Raw genomic sequence first — 20,765 nt, 5'->3', positions numbered from 1 at the left:
AACGTGGCATGGAGCAAAATCCTCTAACTCTTACTGCCAGGATTGAAGGCATAACTTTCCTGCAAGATTCCCACCTACTCCATGCTTGGACCACAAGAATTAAACCACTGAGCATTACACCCAAATTAATTTTTTTCCAACTGATTTGGCATTTGAGACATAACATCTTGGATTGGTATATCCTGAATTAGAATTCACATTTCTGAAAGTCATATATTGTGGATTTCACTCCAGTTTAATTATATTTACTTTTCACAGACGATGTTAATACAGGTCATCTAAGATCCTTCCAAGAATATATATAGTTAAAATTATCCAAATAAGATGTTTGGTAATTGGGTACTACTCCCTCTGTATAAAGTGATGGTGGAGCTTTCTTTAGTCTGATTAGGGGTCTCACTTGTACAGACTGACACAGTACTTAGTCTGGATCTCCGATCAGCTGGGTATCCTTGGCTTTGGTATTAAAATAGGATTTATTTTTCCTAATCTGAGTTTATATAAATAAATACAAATGCAAATATCATATATCCACGCTATCAAAAAATTAGTACAATTTTAGTTTTAAAACTGTTATGTGAAATAAGGAAAAGTTTTAAATGAACTGACTGCAAATTTGAACTAGTCAGAACCATTTCAGCATTTGCAATTGAAATAAAAATTATCTAAACCTACACAAATTTCATATCAGCTCAACAGAAATAGAAAGCTTGCTTTTCAATGCAAAGTTTTACTGATACTCACAGGGCTGTCAACTTTCAAAGCATGTTTAATATCCGTGTGTATCTTCTGAAGCTTCTGCTCTGCTGTTATCTCTGTTAAAGAAATGTCATCAGAAATATGTTGCATCTTCCACAATAAGCTTTTATGCAGGGCAAAAAATAATCAACTCAGTCTCTACCAACTGTAGAAGTGCTTAAGAGTGGCACATTTCTAAGTTCTTCATTAGAGTCACGAGACTTACTCTATCAGTTCATGCTCTGGTCACTTTAAGAGAGGAAGAGGAGATTGGTGTATTAAGATCAAACCACTGCCAGCTACAAAATAGGATCTTATGGAATTGCAAAATCTCAGATTCACAAATTCTCTGGAAATGATACTCCATCAAAAAATAATGACCACTCCATGTTAAAATTGTCAGAGTCTATAAAAACACATTAAATTTTTAAAAATTAATGATACTTCAGCTTGCATTCATATCTCGTGCTGTAATATTACAGAATTATAGAAAATCTGCTGGTTACTTCCTGTGAGAATGCTTTAATGTTATTAGTCACTTAGCCTACTTAAAAAAATTACCATTCCAGGATGACAAAAGATCCCCATTTGCTGCTGGGACGATTAAACTAACATTAGCCTTAGTTAAATTCATGTCTGAAAGATTGCTAAATCGCCAGTATTTTTGTTTTGGACTACACGGGAGAATTGTCATTTCAAGCTAATGGTAAAATCAAGCCATTCTTGAATGGTAAAATTCTCTATGTTCACAGACTCAGATATTTACAACCCAGTGTGCTCATGCCAGTCAACAAAAATCTGACTATACTAATCCTATTTTCCAGCTCTTGGCATATAGTCCTTGAGACTATGGCAATGCAAGCAAATATCTAAACACTGCTTAAACATTGAAATTTTCGAACTGAGCCACCCCTTCAGGCAATGAGTTTCAGACTTCCAATACCCTCTGGGTGAAAATATTTCTCTTCAAACTGCTTTAGCCTTCTATGTCCAACCTTAACTTTATGCCTCCTGGTTATTAGCCCATCTACAAATGGAAAGAGTGCCTTTCTATCCATTCCACTTATTCCCTTCAAGTTTATGCCTTTCAACCTTCACTGCTCCAAGGAAAACAAACCCAATCTATCCAATCTTCTGTCATAGCTTAGATCATCCAGCACAGACAGCATCCTGGCAAATCTCTTCTGACTAATCTTCAGTGCAAACACATCTTTCATATAATGTTGTGGCCAGAACTGAAGGCAGTAATCCAGGCTACGACGTGTGTTTAAACTGAATTAAATCCAATCAGGTATATACCTTTTTTCTTTTCTAGTTTCCTAGCTTGTAACTTTTCTTCTTTCTTCTTTTCCTTTTCTGCTTTAGCTGACCTGCAGAGAAAAATGAATATACCTCTGAATATACCTCCAGACTTCAGTTTCAAAATCAGTAGATTTCATATCCCAAACAATAAAAAGAGGGGGCAAGTATTTATAAAGCACCTTTCATGAACTCTCAGAATTGCAAAGTACTATTTCTGCAAGCCAGTTAAAGTACTTATTAATGCAACCAATTCAACAATTTTTTGAACTGTAACTACAGGAAACGTGGCAGGCAGTATGCACAAAGCAAGAATCCACAAACAGAACTGCAACAATAACCAAATTCCATTTTTAATGCATTAGTTGAGGAATGAATATTGACCAGGCAAATTCCGCAGCAATTTTTTTTACAGTTCTGTTGTGCCATATTTTTAAATCTAAACAAGGAAGGGTCTTGATTCAAAATTTCAGCATTTTCTTAAAGGCTGTGATTGCATTGCAGCAGTGGTCTCCAGCTGCTATTTTTCATGTGAGATGAGCTGACTTTTAGGCAATACTATCACAACCAACTTGAACATTATTCGCCTTTTTAGTGAGTGCTGCGCTGGAGGATCTCTGGCTGATTTTGCCCTCCTGAACCCAGGAAATTAGCTTCGTTTTCAGATTAATCATGGATGACCTGGAAAATCCTCCAAAAAGAATAGGATGACATTTTACTGAAAAACTAGATGTGAAACAGACTTTGTCTATTGGTATAACAAAATTGATCAAGAAAACAGCACTGAAGGCTGACTTGTTACAATTACAGGAGTACAAAACACTACCTACCTTTCTTTGTGTCGGTCTTCCAGCTTACGTTTTCTTTCTTTCGGTTCTTTCTCTTTCTTCAGTTGATTCTGTTTATTTGTAGGCTCAGCATGTGGTTTCTTAGGCTTCTTTTTAACCTACAAATAATAAAAATGATGTTTGTTCACCTTTGTTTAGCTATTTTAGTAAAAACTCTTTGAAAAAGTGTGTTTAAAAACCAGTTATGCAACAAGCATGTTACAAAACTGCCCATTTTCTAAAAAAAAATCTTGTTTCCTTATCTCCAAATATTTTAACTTTTCATCTCAAGGAATGGGCAAGGTGGGAGAGGACCCCAGGATAGTCAGCATCGTCTAGATGAGCGGACAAGAAAAGAAACACAAGACAGACACTCAGCATCACCAAGAAAAGCAGGAGAGGAAGGGACCCTCACACAGACAGAGAGAGACAGAATTTCACTGATATGCGAGGGAAAGCTCACTTGCAATGCAAGAACAGAGAAGCAAGAGTTTCTACAGGTATTTTGAAAATAAGCAAAGTGATTGTTGGTCCTCCAGAGAATGAGACCGCAGAGTTAATAGTAGATAAAAATGAAGTATTTTGCTTCTTTCTTTGCAATAGAGCATACATGTTCCAACTGCAGAAGAAATTCGGCAGATGGAAGTGAGATGATCTTAGTGAAAATATAAACTCAACAGGACCATTCAGTATAGGAAATGAGATATGATGTTACGCTGTACATGACATTAGTGAGGGCTTTTAGAATACTGCATACAGTTCTGGTGGCCCTGCTAATGGAATGGATTTAATTAAAATGACAAAGGGTACAGAGAAAATTGATAAGAATGTCGATGGGACAGGATGGTTTGAGTTATAAGAAGAGGCTGAATAGGCTAGGCCATTTTTCCCTGGAGAGTCTGGAAATTTACAAATGACAAGGGGAATGGATAAGACGAATAGCAAAGGTCTTTTGGGAGTCCAAAACTAGAAGGCATAGATTTAAGGTGAGAGGGGAAATATTTAAAAAACGATCCTGAGGGGCAACATTTTCAGAGGTTGCATGCATGGAATGAGTTGTCAGAGGAAGTGATAGAGGTGGATACAATTACAACATTTATATAGGTACATAAATAAGAAAAGTTTAGAGGGATATGGGCCAAATGCAGACAAATGGGACCAATTCAGTTTAGGAAACCTGGTGGACATGGACAAGTCGGACCGAAGGGTCTGCTTCCATGCTGTCTGACTCTAAGTAAACTCAGATGTAACTGACAAGTCTCTGGGTCCAGAAGGATGGCTCCCAAGGTTTTAAGAGGCAGTTAATGAGCTCATAGATCCATTAGTATTAATTTTCCAGAATTCTCCTGATTTGGAAGGTTTCATCATGCTGTGAAGTAGCAAATAATCACTCTTCAAGAAAACGAGAGAAAAAGAAAAAAAAATGTTGACTAGATAACTTAGCATCTTTTGGGGAGGTGATGTTTGAATCAATCACTAAAAATATTCTAGCTGTGCACTTAGAAAAGCAAAAAGTAATTGGAAAGAGTCAGCATGGTTACAACAAAAGGGGAATAATGGTGAAGAACATAAGAACTAGAAGTAGGAATAGGCAATTTAGACCTTACGATGATGGCTGATTTAATCTCTGCCTCAACTTCACTTTCCTGTCTACTCCACCCAATCCTTCAAGCCATTACTAATTAAAAATCTGTCAACCTCATCTTTGAACTTACTCAATGTTCCAGTATCCATCACATTCTGGGATAGTGAATTCCACACAGTCACAACACTTTGAGATAAGTAGTTTCTCCTTATCTCTGTTTTAAATGCTTACTCCTTATCCTAAAACTATGACCTGCCATTGCCAATGAGGAAACATCCTCTTTGTCTATTTTGTCAATCCCCTTTAACATCCTATATACTTCAATTAGATCTCCCCTCATTCTTTTAAACTTCAGAGTATAAGCTAAACTTCTCAATCTCTCTTTGTATGACAAACGTCTCATTTCTGTAAATTAATTTAGTGAACTTCCTTTGAACAGTCTCCAATGAACTGTATCAGTCTTCAAGTAAGGGGACCAAAACTATATGCAATACCCAAGTGCCGAGTACAGTTGCAGGGAAACGCCAACTTTCATACTCTATTCTTCTACCAATAAAGATCAAAATTCCACTTGCTAACCAATAGTTAGCACTTCAACAGCAAACCCCAGTAAATTGGTTAAAAGTGGAAGGGGTAGCATGCACTGTGGACAAAGTGAAGCCTGGATAACCATCATATTTGGATTTCCAGAACACGTTTTAGGAGGTTCGTCAGACACTGGGGGAAGTAAAAGCTCATGCACAGCAGGTAACATAATACCATAGATAAAGGATAGATAAAAGGTGTATGCATAAACCCTGCTTGGCAGGATGCGATGAGTGGATCCCATAGGCATCTGAGATGGGAACTCAGCTTTTTTCTTAATCACATCAATACTTAGAGGAGGGGAGTGAAGCTAAATCTGTAGATATCACTGAGATAGCTAGGTAAGTATGTTGAAGGAAAAGCAGATGAAGTATAGCATGGAAAAAATCTGAAGTGGTTCACTTTTTCATTCTTCCTGTCAAGAGTATTTGTTAAGACAGTAAACTGCTGCATAATTCCAAGGAGCAAACAGATCTCAGAATCATTGTGAAGAGGGAAGGCCATTCAACTCTTGTGCCTGCTACAAGCTCTTTAAAGAGCTTCACTACCTACTGTCAATCTCACTTTCCCCCTATTTTAGCACATTATTCCTATTCATGTAATCCTTCGATGCACTCTTGAATGCTTCAATTGAATGGCGTCCACAATGCATTTCCAAGCAGTACTCGAATTACCTGCCATGAGAAATTTTTCTCACATCACCCTTGCTCCTTCTGCACATCACTCTCGCTCTTGGTCCTGTAACAAGCAGGAACAACTTCTCCCTATTTACTTTATCCAGCTCACTCAATTTTGAAAACCTCTATTGAATCTCCTCTCAGCCGCCTTCTTTCTGGAGGAGAACAATCCCAACTTCTTCAATTTATCCTTATAACTGATGTTTCTCGATCCTGGAACCATTCTTGTACAGTGCTCTGCACATTCTCCAAAGGATTCAGATATTTCCTATAATGTGGGTGCCCACAACTGTGGATAATATTCAGCTGAGGGCTAACAAGTGTCTTGTACATGTTCAACATTACCTCCCTTTTCTGGTACTATATGCTCCTCTTAATAAAGTTGAGGACACTGCATGCTTTTTAATTGGACTCTCCAGCTGTCCTCCCACCTTCAATGATCTGTGCACATATACAACCAGGTCCCTCTTAGAATTGTAGCATCCACTTTGGTAGCAAGAACATTGAAAGGCTATATAAAGTGCAACACCTCACACTTCTCGGTACCAAGTCTCATCTACCATCTACCTGCCCACCAACTTGACAATGCCCTCCTCACAGTTTACAATTCTTCCAAGTTTCCAACTTCTAGCAACCTAGGCATTCTACTACATAAGTCAAAATGTTAGTATGGGGGGTTCAACAAGTATCGAAGAGGGTAATGGAATGTTTTCATAAGACCATACGAAATAACAACAGGACCAGGCCATTTGGCCACTCAAGCCTGCTCTGCCTTTCAACAGGACCACGGCTGATCAACATTCCTTATATCCACTTTCCTGACTTTTCCCCTCACTCTTGATTCCTTTACTGATTAAGAATCTATGCTATCCTGGATTATGAGAGGAACCAAACATAAAAGTAAGATTGTCACGCTTCATTTATACAGGGCACTGGTGATAGCACATCTTGAATACTGCATGCAGTTTTGGTCTCCTTATTTAAAAGGAGAATGTAAATGCATTGGAGATAATTAACAGGAGGTTCACTAGATGACAGCTGAAATGTGTGGGTTGTTTGATGAGAATTGGTTGGACAGCTTGGGTTTGAGTCGACTGGAATTTAGAAGTGTGGTGCATAGTTTGATTGAAGTGCTTAAGATTCTGAATAGTATTGACAGGGTGAACATAGAAAGGATGTTTCCTTTTGTGGCTCAACATGCATGCAATTAAAATTGTTTGAATATAGACAGACACTGTCTTGTACACCATCTAAATATTCAAAATTTAACTGCATATATTTGCAAGCACACATGTATACAGCCTATGCATCAGCAGTAGCATTTAAGCATTAATCACTGGAATTTCTGTACTTGCTCTCACTTTTTCATCCTATGCCTGTCTTGCATTTTTGAGCCCAAGTCCGAAGTCACAATGCTCATAATTTGAATTCTCTGCGGAAACCAAACCATGCCCCTACTTCCATATCCAACTCAGTTTGTTCATTTACTGAACAGCTACTGGGACATTTAACAGCGTTTTAGTTGTTCGTGAATGAAACATTTCAGGTAAGTGGGTATGGCTGCAGGCTGAGGAGTTGAGTGTAGTTGGTTTGGGTAATTAAGAGGTTGAAGAAGGCAAGTCTGGAGGGAAGAGAGCGAGGTTTGGTAGGGTCAGGTTTGGGAGGATGAGCAGTCAAATCAGATTGGGGGTGTCATTTTTATAGTTAGCCATGATTTAGTGCAGGCTTTAAATTCCTCTAAACATACCTGGCTAACTATTCAGATAAGTCAACCTGAACCTTCTAAACCATCCAATTCAAGTTAGGGATTTTTTTTTTGGGAGAGTTACAGATGTCATGAAATTGAACATTAGAAATTTCAATTTCTCAGGCAAATCCCACTATTCAATTTAATTGGAGGCTAGAACATCTAGACCCAAGTTTCAACCAACTGTAAACACAGTACAACTGAAAGAAAAGCTAGAACTACGAGTCTCACATTGTTATAGAATGAAAGTGTCCTCTTAGTTAGAGCTGGGCTGGTTCTTTTCAATGGACAACCCAATCCTGAAGACTATTTAAATAACAATACATTACAATTATTTTCTCACTCATTCAATTATCTAGCTTTTCATTGAATGTATCTATTATATTTTCCCTCAAAATGTGGGAGCACCTGTATTACACTTCTCAATTATAAACTTTTGGTAAACAGTAATCACAGATTATTCGTTAAAGCACCTCTGGACATCACTGTCTTTGATAGCTCACTCAGCTAGCTAACTTACTTTGTAGCTTTAGGTGCTTTGTTACTATCAGTTTCATCTGAAACATCATTTACAGGGTCACAATTGTTCATATACAATCAATTTTGTTATTGAATTGTCTAAGAATGTTAATCATGTGGATGCTCAAAATCATTTGAAAAAGGTTCCATTAATGAGAATGCGAGCTAAAGTTGAAGCTTATGGATGATACCTAGCTAGGAAATGGGCTGAACGGCAGGAGACAAAAGGGAGTACTGATGATGGATTTTATTGTAGGCAATTGCGAAGTCATCCTTTAGACTTAAAAGTAGAATTGAGAAGGGTACTTTCCAAACGATGAAAAGTTTGAAAGGGTGAGGCCCAAAAACAGTTAGGCTCCAGGTGTCCATATTAAAACATCATGAATAGGTACACAAAAACGTAGAAAAGTGGAATTCTGCACTTTATCTCCACAGATGAGAATACAAGAGGGCAGGAGACACGTTTTAGTTTTATATAAAGCCCTTTAAATTTCACACCAGGAGTACTGTAAGCCTGGCTGGACGTCATATTTTAGGGAGAAGAAGAAACTGCCTTGGAGTGAGTATATCAAACATATCTCATACAAATCACAGAATCCCACAACACAGAAAGAGGCCATTTAACTGATGGAGCCTGCATCGGCTCTCCAAAAAGCATCCCACTCTATCCTTCTAACTCCACATAGGGTTTTTAAACATGGCTCACCCACCCAACCTGCACATCCCTAGACTCGCTAATCAAAACTCGCTAATCCCTGGACACTATGGGGCCATTTTTAGCATGGCATTCTACCTAACCAGCACATCTTTGGACGGTGGGAGGAAACTGGAGCACCAGATTTAATCAGAAAGAAACTGTATGCCAAAGGCTAAATTACCAGCAGAGACCACAGAACACAGGGAATAAATATTCCCTGGAATTTAAAAGCTCAAGAGATAATTTAGTTGAAATTTCAAGACTTTATAAGAAACAAACAGTGAAGACAGAGAAACTATTTCTGTTGATTATGGAGCAGAGGACATGGGAGCGTGGTCTAAAAATTATAAATACATTTGGAACACTCTTCTGCAGATAACAATTTATGCCACATCAACTGTAAAATGTAAAACTCTGACTTATGAGTTTTGTTAACCCAATGTATTAAAGGATATTATCTTAGGATCCCTATAGTGCAGACAGAGGCCATTTGCTCCATCAAGTCTGCAACGACCCTCTAAAGAGCATCCCACCCAGACCCAACCCATCTCTGTAATCCTGCATAGGGTTTTTAAACCATGGCTAGCCCACCTAACCTGCACATCTCTAGACGTCAAGGTGCAATTTTTAAACTTGGCCAATCCACCTAACCAGGGAGGAAACCACAGCAGAGTAAACCCATGCGGACACTGGGAGAACATGCAAACTCCACATAGCACCCAAGGCTGGAATTGAACCCAGGTCCCCGGCACTATCAGGTAGCACTGCTAACCACTGTGCCACATCAATCTAAATTGGTTACAGGTGGACAAGTCACAGATATCCATAGTCTTGTCAAATGACTGAAGAGGTTAGAGATACTTCATAGCCTACTCTCAGTCTATACTTCTAATGGGATAATTATTAATTATTTTTAAACATAGTCCACAAGGACAGTTGCCATAATTATTTCAGCCAACAGTCAAATATCTTGCCAACATTCAGTGTGAATTTTGATTCATATGGTGAGAATAGCAATGCAGATGACTATTAGGTGCCAGACATTAGCCTTAAAACTCAATGAAAAACCAAGTCTGCACCTTTGCAATACTGGCATGAAATGTAAATAAAACTGTACCATTTTAAATCCAATAAATAAATGAATAAAAACAAGAAGAGAGTTACCTCTTTTTCCACCTCAGAGTCAGAATCCGAGGCATATTTCAATTTGGTCCGATTCTTTTTTGTTTTCTTTGATGGTTCTTTCTTCTTAATTTCATCAACATCAAGTATTTTGTCCTGTTCATCCTCTTTTTCTTTCTCTTCTTTCCGTTTCCTCTTTTCTTCCTCTTCTTCCTCCCGTTCTTTTTCTCTTAACCTCCTCAGCTCTTCCTCTTGCTGTTTCCTCCTCCTTTCTTCTATCTCTCTCTTTCGCTCCTCATCTCGTTTTTTCCAATCACTGATCTTGCCTTCAGCATCACTATCACTGTCACTGCTAAGATTGAATACTAAATGTAAGATGTGTGTGTATTTTTGTCAGGGATTTCTAAACAGCTAGCACAGGTGCAATTGGCTACAGAGTCTGGTGCTGTATTCGGATAATTGCTGGATGAAATTACAAATGGGAGCTTTGCCAATTTTTAGGATTACTAACCAGCTTGAAGATTTCTGCTCTATGTCAGGGTTCTGCTCAAAATAGCTCAGTGGACAAAAGGTCTTACTCTGTGTAGTACTGACCTATATTGACTAAAATGCTTCAGATTTAATTCGCCCCTTCAAAACTGAGGTGATCTCAGTGGGGACGGAAGGTAGAAAACTACAATTGACATTGCTGTAAAACATGCTATTTAATAAGACATTATACTCAACACTACTTATTTCTAATCACAAGAATCATCATTACAAATTGTGTACAAGTTCAAGAAAGTAAATATAATAATTAGCACAGTACTTTGCAAAAGTGTTGCATGAAAACAACACTTTTAATTTTCCTAGTATAAATTATTTTTAATCAACTACTCAATACCAAATAATAACACTGTGCTAGTAACGTGATGGTGATGCTGCTGAGGGGTAGGGATCAGACAGCATTATGAACTGAAGTGCTGTTAATTACTTCCAAAGGTCAAGATTTTCTTTAGATTTAGAAACCCATTTAAAAAGGCCAAAGCCTGTGGGTAGTACTGATGAGATGACAAATGGCAGTGATCATGACTGAACTTTTAACTCTGGAATCAAAGTAAAGAAATTCAAAAGATGCTTTGAGGAACTGATTGGATGATTTCATCTCTAGAACATACTGGAATTGTTGAAAGCACAAAATTGTGTGAAGGTGGAAAGTAAGGAGCTAAGGACCTTTATTTAAAGATCAATGGCTAATGTTTTTCAACAGATGCCACTTATATCAAAGTAGCCTACACTAAAATAACAACCAAATAAAACCAAATTATGTAGGCATCCTTTATAATTTCTAAAACGTGACTAACATACTAAAACATATATCATTCCATTCCAGCAACTTTGATTTATTTGCAAAGCCAACCGCTCATAGCTATGTACTAACCTGAGGCTGCTGGAGACTGAAGGTAATCTCTCAACCTTTGGCTTCCTTCCTCGGGGTTTTGGGGTCTTTTTCTGAGCTGCTAAATAGAGAGAAAGGTGGAGAAGGTTATCTTGAATATGAGCTTGTGATTAATCTGAAATTCACTATAGAATAGAACAGAACAATCACTACAGTGCAGAAAGAGGCCATTCTGTCCATCAAGTCTGCACCAACTCTAAGATTATCCCAACACATCTTCATAACCCCACATGGGGTTTTTCAACCCGGGTTAATCCACCTAACCTGCACATTCCTGGATACTACTGGACATTTTGTTTTAGTATGACTAACTATCAAACCTGCACATTTTAGGACTGAGGAAGGAAACCCACAAAAATACAGGGTGAACGTATAAACTCCATCAAGGCAGAATTGAAGCCAGGTCCCTGATTCTGAGAGGCAGCAGTACTAAATACTGGGTCATCGTGCTGCCCCAATTTAGTGGCTGTTGTACTAAGTTGGTACTCTAGTATTATTTAGTTATTGGTTGTACTAAGCCCTATATTTTTAACTTAATAAACCAACTAGATTATTGACTGTTCAGAAGTACACTGGTATTGTTCAGGCCAAAATAACAAGCTGCATAATTTGTTGATGCATTACAAAAAACATTACATATGTTTATTATATTGTGACAATTTGTTAAAAATTTAAAACATTCAAATAAGCTAACAATAAACTAGTCAACTAGGTAATATTGATCATCATCAGTGGCTCTTAATTTATGCATTTAGTATTGACTTTGTCAACCTATATCATGATACCTGGCTTCCTGCCTCTGGCAGGTTTCTTTACAGAGTCTTCAGAGTCGGATTCTCTCTTATAATCTTCATCATCATCATCATCTTCCTCCTTAGCCTGGACTGATTTCTCCTCCTCATCGCCACTAATCTGCTTTTCATCTTCCTCCTCGTCTTCAGAGTCATACTTCTAGAAAAGATTTATGCAAAGAATAATACTTAGGCTATTAATCCATGGGAGAAAAGGTCAAACTTTCCAACAATGAGGGATTGACAAATTATTTAAAAGCTAAATGATTGCTTATACAATAAATCACTCACCAGTACGTGACATTTATTTATAGCATTTAACTAATAACATCCTAAACCATTTCACACTGAGAAAAACACTTACCTTTTCTCAGAAGAAAAATTCATGCTGGTTTCTCAAACTCCTTCACAATAGCAAAAACCCTTGGAGTAAACTGATAAATATGTTGGCAGCTAAACAGCAAATTAATAAACTAAATATTTTGTGGAATAATTTCTAAATAAAGATTGGGACTTGGAGTCGATGCTCTATACCACAAAAATCACACCTTTGACGAAAGACCAAGTCATTTTCCATCCTGCTATCAACAGTGGTTAGTTACCTTGTCACAACTGGACACTATTACCAGTTCAACCCAGGTCAGAAAGTTGGAGATACTAATTACCTTTTTCTTCCTTCCAGCTGCAGGCCCTCGTCGAGGTGTTCTGGAAATTACTTTTTTTTCTAGTGTGAATTCCTAAAGGGTGAAATCAAAAACAAATCATAAATACTGACTACCCTGGGGATTGTCTTTGGTAGCTGCGGATTCAAAACACGCAGATTTTTTTCCACTAACTCAGAATCAGCAAGTATCATCATAGCAGCAGTCAGTTAATTCAGCACAAACTTGGGAGAAATGGGAGACAAATGTATAGCTTCATTATTCACCAAATGAACTCAGTGAGGCATCAGGAGAGTCTTCCATTTCTAAATCAGATTGTAATGATGGAAATGCAAGGGAGTGGAGAGAGAAGACTTGTCAATTTTCTTTCTACTAAATCTTCATGTGAGTGGGAAACAATAAAAAAACCTATCTATACTTTTCTCTACAGTGAATAAACATTTAGTGTTTTTACTTACTTGGTCACTGTTCTTTTCAGATTCTGAAGAACTTGGTTCAGAATTCTCTTCCAGTGAGTTGGAGCCACTTTCCTCCTCTTCTTCACTTGATTTACGCGTGCGTTTTGGAGGTGGTTTCTATAGATTTAGAAAAACATAATTGTATTGCTTTTTCCTCACTGATGAACATTTATTTGCAGCTAGTTGCAATTTACTGCCTCAAAAGAAGGGAGTTTTAAAGAATGCGAATTAGACCTAGTAGGAGTATTTTATCCTTATTATTTCACGTTGCACTACAAATGTGAATATTTTGTACCAATTGCTCCAAATGTACTTTCATTAAATCCCCAACAATGGATACATAATCTTGAAATCACTATTATACTGCCTACAACTAATAAATTCCTAATTCTTAAGGAATTGTCAGCTTTGGATGTACATGAATTAACTTCTTATATCAAATTATCAAAAGAAATCACAAAACAGCAGTAGCATTCTAATACTTCAGACAATAACAGTTAGATTTCAACATCATACCAATCCACATTCAGCTGAGAGCAATATCCAAAGCCTTACAAACAAACATTAAATGAATAAGTTGGCCCACAGATATACTATGAAAATGTGGAAACAATGTTCATTGGAAAGTCCCACAAATCGTATACACACTGATGGAGAAATCTGGAACTCAGGTTAAGCGTCTACTACCTGTTCAAGGGCAAATGTATCATCAATGAAAGATATTGAAAAAGGTATTTTTTTCCCCAACAAATACTTGATTGGTATGCAGATCAAAAAGCTTATAACTAAATTTATTTGAGAAAGTCACCTTGAATAAATCAAAAAGAGCAAAACAAAAAAGTTTGTGAAAAACCAAGGTTAGGATATTATTGCTATATTCAAGTTAAAACCTATCCTTTGAATTTCATTAATTTACGGAGTATGAATTCTATTAATTTCAGAGTTGATCATTTTGCATAAAGCTTAGATTACATTTAAGTGAGTCAAGAAGAAGGTTGCTGCAGATTATAATCTGTTTTGGGAGGCATCAGCCTTGGCCAACAATCTACTTGAAAAGGATTTGGTAATTTATAAGATTTCTTAAAATGGTCAACATTTTTGACTGAGCAAGAATGGTCTCCATTCATTGTTGATGACTGTCTGGTATTGTTCACTATTTGGATGCAATGTTGGTGCAAGGTTAAAATGCACTTGCAATTTGGATGTGAAAGACAATTTTAGCTAGGTGCTTAGTAGTCAGTTACAGTGCAAATTCTCCCCTATTGCTGTCAAAACAGGGAGGGGGTGGGTGGCAGGAGAGAGAAAAAACACACACAGACAGACACAGAGACCACAAGTCAGTAGGAGATGGAGAGAAAAAGCTGGGAGGCAATGGCATAGCATTATTGTAATTGGACTAATAATGCAGAGACATAGCCTGATGTTGCAAGGACATGGGCTTGAATCTCACCTTTGTACAGTGCAATATGTTAATTCAATAAAATTTGGAATTAAATAAACTAGTCTAATGACGACTGGCCATCACCAGTTATCATCCAATTTTGGAAAGAAAGTCTGCTTTCCTACCTGCTCTGGCTCACTTGTGACTTCAGACTCAGAAAAATCTCCTCTGAAATGGCCTAGAGAGCCAATCAGTTCAATTATGGATGGACAACAAAATGTCAGTATCGTTAACGACTCCCACACAAGAACAATAAAATGTCATGTTTTTTCACATCGTTAAATGTCCCAAAATTATTAAATCAATATGAAAAAAATTCTGGTCTCGCAAGCAAAAGTCAGCTAATTTTCAGCTCGGTCCACAAATTCCAGTTAAATAGATAGGTTATTCATTTCTTTCAAAAATGAATTTTTGTGTTGCTAAAGTTCTCGAGTAGAACACCATTAGAATTCCTTGCTCACCTTCAAAGAGCATTGCAAAATCTTTTACACCCATCTGAACAGAGAGGTGGATCTTGGTTTTAGCTCTGATTAGTATAAACACCTCTGACAAGCCAATACTCTGTTTGCATTGCAAAATATTACCATAGGTTTAAAGATCAATACTAAGGTGAGCATACTACTACTACTACTACTACTACTACTACTGAGATAAACTGAGAGAATGCTAAAGCAAACAGTAAAAATGTAACCAAGCCTCGGGCGGTGGTAGTGCTTTCTTTCAGCAGAGAAGGAATAATGAGCAGGTTGGGGGAGAATGATAAAAAAAATGAGCTGCCGTCTCACCAAGGCTAGATGTTTTAAAAAATACAAACAAAACTGGTATCTGTGTGTAAGAGGGTAAAAACAATGACTGCAGATGCTGAAAATCAAATACTGGATTAGTGGTGCTGGAAGAGCACAGCAGTTCAGGCAGCATCCAACGAGCAGCGAAATCAACGTTTCGGGCAAAAGCCCTTCATCAGGAATAAAAGCTTTTATTCCTGATGAAGGGCTTTTGCCCGAAATATTGATTTCGCTGTTCGTTGGATGCTGCCTGAACTGCTGTGCTCTTCCAGCACCACTAATCCAGTATCTGTGTGTAAGAGTTTACCTTTGTAAGGAGGGGCTTCCTCTTGATCCCACTCTGTTCAATGCTGCCTTTGTCAGAGTCCTCATCACTCACTTCTTTCTCCACTTCTGCTCCACTTCCTGGGACCACTTCATTTTCTGGAACCTCACTGTCTGATGAGCTTGATGGCTAAACAGAAATGGAAAATCAGAAATGGGTTCAAGCCACAAAGGAAAATAAAAGCGACAGTTGTTATTTACTCATTTTTCTTATTTCAGGAACATGTACACTCAGCCAGCAATCCTAGAAAAGTGTTAAAAACAATTAACTTACCCTTAGTTTATATCAGAGAAAATTTGAATGAGCTCTAAAGAAAAAGTATTAGGACAAATGACTAAAAACAAAGTTAATAAAAGGTGAGTCTTAAAAAGGAGAAGAGTGGAACATTTGGTGAAGGAAGATATGCAGTGGCTGCAGTCACCATGGGGGGCTAGAATGAGGTGTATAGTACATAAGGGAGACAGTCACAATTCAGGTTAGGAGCTTGCAGGCAGGCAGGGAACGGACGATCACCATACAGTTGAAGAGAACATGCCAGGTGATGCAGGAATGCCCCAATATGTTCGCATACATTAACTGCTTTTCCATTTTAGATACTGGAGTATGTGATGGTTCCTCAGAACAGTAAATCAATAGCCAAATTTGTGACAGTTGGCACAGCTGTACATGGAGAATGAAAAGCAGAAGAACAATAGAGACAAGAGATTTGATGACTGAAAGCATAGACAGGCATTTCTACCACCATTGACATGACTCCAGGATAATACATTCCCTCCCTGGTGCCCCATAGCTGCTCCAGGACAATTTTCTCGTACAGGGTCAACAGACAGAGGTGCCTATTGACACCAATTACGATGGTAGATCATCATATGAAATCCTGAAAGCAGGTTTTAGGGATTTAAACACCTAACCACAGAATTATTCCCAGTGGCACGTGCTACTGAACAGAGCAATTTGAGGATTCAGCCATTGGACACGTGGTTGGAGAACTGATGTAGGAAGAAGGGCATCAGAATTCAAAGGCATCAAGATTGGTACAGGTTCCACTTGGCAAGGATAAGATGTTGGAGTCGAACATGTTCAGAACCAGCACCAGTAGGGAAGTTAGCTAGTGCTGTTAAAAGGGTTTAAAAATGATTAGCAAAAGAGAACCCTGATGCAATCCAGGGCCGATTCATGGTTCCAGGTATTTTAGCTACTTTGAACAGAATACTACTTTCTAAAAGGGTTACAAAGTCACAACGACCAGCATTACATAACCCATGGCCTTCCTCCATGTTCTCCTCAGCTTCTAATATACCAAATTGTGCTTCTTTTGTGCCCTAAGCCCAACTCACAGCTGCACCTGACCACTTCCAAGGATTCTGGTTTCTCAACACCCTGAATAGTAAATGATAATTTTGTTCTGGGATTGTCCTGGTGGTCTCTTTCAGTCCATGTTATGGAACCTTCCTTTATGAAACCATATCACTTCCCTTGGTTATGGTTGTTGGTGCTACATCTCCTTGAAGTTAAGAGAAAGTGAGGACTGCAGATGCTGGAGGTCAGAATTGAAGAGTGTGGTGCTAGAAAAGCACAGCACGTGAAGGGCTTATGCCTGAAACATCAATTCTCCTGCACCTCATATACTGCCTGACCGGCTGTGCTTTTCCATCTCTCCTTGAAGGTACACTGTTATCCTTAAAATGGCCAGACCTCAATTGTGAAAGAGAAATTTAAATAGAACATGTACAGCGTGTCACCCTAGTATGCCAAAATTCTTAGACGTGGTGGAATTGAGCTTTTTTTTCCCCATTGTCTGAATATTGCAACAAACAGAGCACATACTTTAAAACAAATAGTAAAAAGAAATCAGTAATTCCTACATTGTTTCCTCCGAAGTCCTTTGGCAATTTGATGTTATCACTTATAAGATCTGAACAACGTGAGTTATTTTTATTCTTCATCTCAGTTTTCTGAAAAATTGCACTTGAATTAAACTTTTGTATGCTTCATACAAAAGAAAGATTTCCAAACTTAACAGCATACTCTGGTCATCAAGAATATTTTTATAAGTGTTCTTTAACCATCACAATTTCATAAGCACGAATGTCACGTCTCTCAGTAGTAGTCATAACATCAGAATGAATGTGTTTTCGCACAGTGGAATCCTACATTAGACAGGATGATGTCTAACTCACCAGTGGTGCAGTAAAGCTGACGTTCGGGTTGTTCTGTATTTCCCACAGTCCTTCATTGAATCCTTTCCTCTTGTTTGGTTTCCCATATTTATCTTTATATTTTTCGAAAAGGAAAATATCTTTTGGTCCCAAAAATGCACTGGATAACCAAAACAAAAAGAAACAAACTAAAATTATATGTAGTTTAAAGAATCATTGTGAGCTTCACAAAATTACTTATGTACACATTCCAAAAATCCCAAAATCTGTCATTATTTGTTGGTGAAAACTTAGTAGGGAGAGATTCACATGTATGAAATCTGAAGAATGGCAAATTAAAGAATATTTTCCCCAGGTAATTTTCCTTCTTTTTTCAGTTTTGCTTGACTGACTAACAAAAACAAAGTATTTGATTAGAGATTACTTTTTAGAACTGTACTGGAGCGCTTGTGGGCCAACCACACATCGCAAGTAATGATACTTGTTTGATCTTCTGATCAACCCTAAATCAATTATCTTATTAAATACTGCATCCAAATAAGCACCAGACTATTTGAAACCGGTTTTCCCTTGGCATAACAAAAGGGTCATTCTTGAATACAAAGCATCATACTGATGAGAAATTAGATTGAAAACTAAAACAAAATGCACCCTTATAAACAAATGAAGATCCAATATTATGATTGGTCATATATTACACAGCTATTGCAAGGCAGAGATACATACGTTTCATGAGTGCCGTAGAAAAAAATTGGATATTTATTTGATGGTGGTTTCACAGCTCCCTCTGCAACATCATCAATCTGTAATAGAAAATATGGAATTAAACAAATGAAAAATCCATTAACACCAATTTTCCAACACAGCTAGTTAATTTTACATGTGTGGAACACACATGTCCAAACACTTGTTTAGGTCATAAGAGAATTTCATCATACAAAATTATCTGCACGTTATTTATTATAGAACAAACTTTGCAGCATAATCAGTAATAATAATAATAATAATAATAATAAATAATGTTAACAACTCCTTTTTGGAATCTGATTGCTATAATTTATGAGTTCAGTGGTGGCTTCTGTACTTTTTCCAAAGCTCCCATTTTTCCCCTTCGTTTAAGCATCCACCTCCTGTTCTCTTTTCACAGGCAAGCTGACTGCTCAAACAGATAGTATAAAATATATAATCAAAATGCATGATATTCACAGGATTTTGATTCGTTTCCAAAGCACTGTTTCTAACCTTGCACCAACATTTAACAAGACACAAACTTGGCTCCTGGGAAACATGTTTCAGCACATCAAGGTGAAAGACTTGCATTGATATCTTTAAAAGATGATGATGTATAAATGTCCCAAAGTGCTTTACTGCCAATGAAGCGATTTTGAAGTACAGTTACTGCTATATTGTACAGAAATGCAGTAGCTAACTTCGTACTGAATAAGGTTGATCAAATCGCAGAGAAATAGATGACAAGATTATCTGCAAGTAGTTAAAGGATCATGGGGCCGTGTCCCCACCTCTGAACCAGAGAGCCCCGACTCAAGATCCACCCACTCCAGGTGGTGTGTAATCGCATTTCTGAACAGGTTAATTTTAAAAATCCCTCTTTCTGATTAGTGATGTTTTAAGGATAAATATTGGTTAGAACACAGGAAGTGATGCAACAAGTTGGCTACCCAACTAAATCCAAAAGGTACCAAAAGAAACTTTATTGCATTTCTTCATTTCCATTTTTTAATTCTGGCCTGTTACATAAAAATAAAACTAGTAACTCTCCAAATCCAAAGAAATTACCACAGCCTGTTGATCACAGTTCAAACAACTAATACAATCACCATTTACTGGCTTTAATTCTTTCCTGTTTTAACTGGTCAAATTTATTGGTGTTTAAATTTTCCCATCTGCTGCACAGATGCATCATAACACATTTGGACAAGTTGATAAAAAACAGCTACTAAAAAAAAATTCAGTGGTAGAGCACAGATGTACTGCAACATTGCACACAGCTGCCAGTACACATCATCAGATAGTATAAAACAAACACAGAAAATGTTGGAGAAACTCAGCAGGTCTGGCAGCATCTGTGAAGAGAGAATCAGAGTTAACATTAAGTCTGGTATGAATCTTCTTCAAAACTCTGGACTTGTTGGACTCAAAATGATGATAACTCGTCCTCTCTGCACAGGAGCTACCAGACCTGCTGAGTTTCTCCAGCAATTTCTGTGTTGTTTCTGATATCCAACATCTGCAGTATTTTGCTTTTATTATCAGGTAATAAAACTGATTTGATGTTGGTTCATCAGGAAGGTCTACTAACCAAGAAATATACAAAACACACATACACAGAATCAGAGTTTCCAGGAAGGCCTGGAAAATACAATAATATTTTTTCTATTAACGACATGTAACCAGACTACAAAGTAATATTTATCAGCTATTAGGACTTTGCTAAATTCAACTGCAGCAATTAAACTGGGATTTCTTTCCTAGCCTTTCTGAATATTAGTCAGAAGCTGCAAGCACAAAGAAAACATGAGCCTCTAACCTGCATCAAACACAAGCTGACAGCTCTATTCTCAAAATAGAATGAAATTAAGATAATCTATATTCAAGGACATAAAATTGCCTGAAAGAGTGGTGAAGTAGATTCTATAATAACTTGTTAAAAAGGATTGCATCAATACTTGGAGGAAAAGATAAACAGGAGACAGAACAGAGTAATACAACTAACTAATTGGATACTGCTTTCAAAGAGCTGGCACGGGCACAAATGTATTGAATAGTTTCCTCGCACAGTGTATTTAAATGATTCAAACTTTAGATCTCTTTTTGTTTTAAATTCAAGTTCGCCTTTTATTGGGAACAGTATATTACCACTTGGCTAAATGGAACTTTAACAAACTGACC

The 20,765-nt window shown here is 37.5% G+C and overlaps 1 protein-coding gene across 3 annotated transcripts in view; it reads right to left on the bottom strand.

The window, feature by feature from the left end:
- The window catches only part of hdgfl2 (HDGF like 2), a 57,090-nt gene that overhangs the window by 11,916 nt on the left and 24,409 nt on the right, over positions 1-20,765 (bottom strand). For 2 of the 3 annotated variants that reach the window (XM_072593851.1, XM_072593853.1), the window contains exons 2-12: positions 18,582-18,658; positions 17,877-18,015; positions 15,679-15,825; positions 13,146-13,262; positions 12,691-12,762; positions 12,020-12,185; positions 11,217-11,295; positions 9,839-10,148; positions 2,868-2,983; positions 2,038-2,108; positions 745-815 (exon numbers count right to left, since the gene is read on the bottom strand). In XM_072593851.1, coding sequence (XP_072449952.1) covers positions 745-815; positions 2,038-2,108; positions 2,868-2,983; positions 9,839-10,148; positions 11,217-11,295; positions 12,020-12,185; positions 12,691-12,762; positions 13,146-13,262; positions 15,679-15,825; positions 17,877-18,015; positions 18,582-18,658 — 1,365 coding nt within the window. The remainder of the gene's footprint in view (positions 1-744; positions 816-2,037; positions 2,109-2,867; positions 2,984-9,838; positions 10,149-11,216; positions 11,296-12,019; positions 12,186-12,690; positions 12,763-13,145; positions 13,263-15,678; positions 15,826-17,876; positions 18,016-18,581; positions 18,659-20,765) is intronic. The other variant, XM_072593852.1, reaches the window with a different exon arrangement.

Source organism: Chiloscyllium punctatum, chromosome 24 (genome assembly GCF_047496795.1).
Source record: "Chiloscyllium punctatum isolate Juve2018m chromosome 24, sChiPun1.3, whole genome shotgun sequence".
Lineage (NCBI taxonomy): Eukaryota > Metazoa > Chordata > Chondrichthyes > Orectolobiformes > Hemiscylliidae > Chiloscyllium > Chiloscyllium punctatum.
The sequence above is the reverse complement of the archived record's forward strand: the minus strand, read 5'-3'. Positions and strand labels throughout refer to the sequence as shown.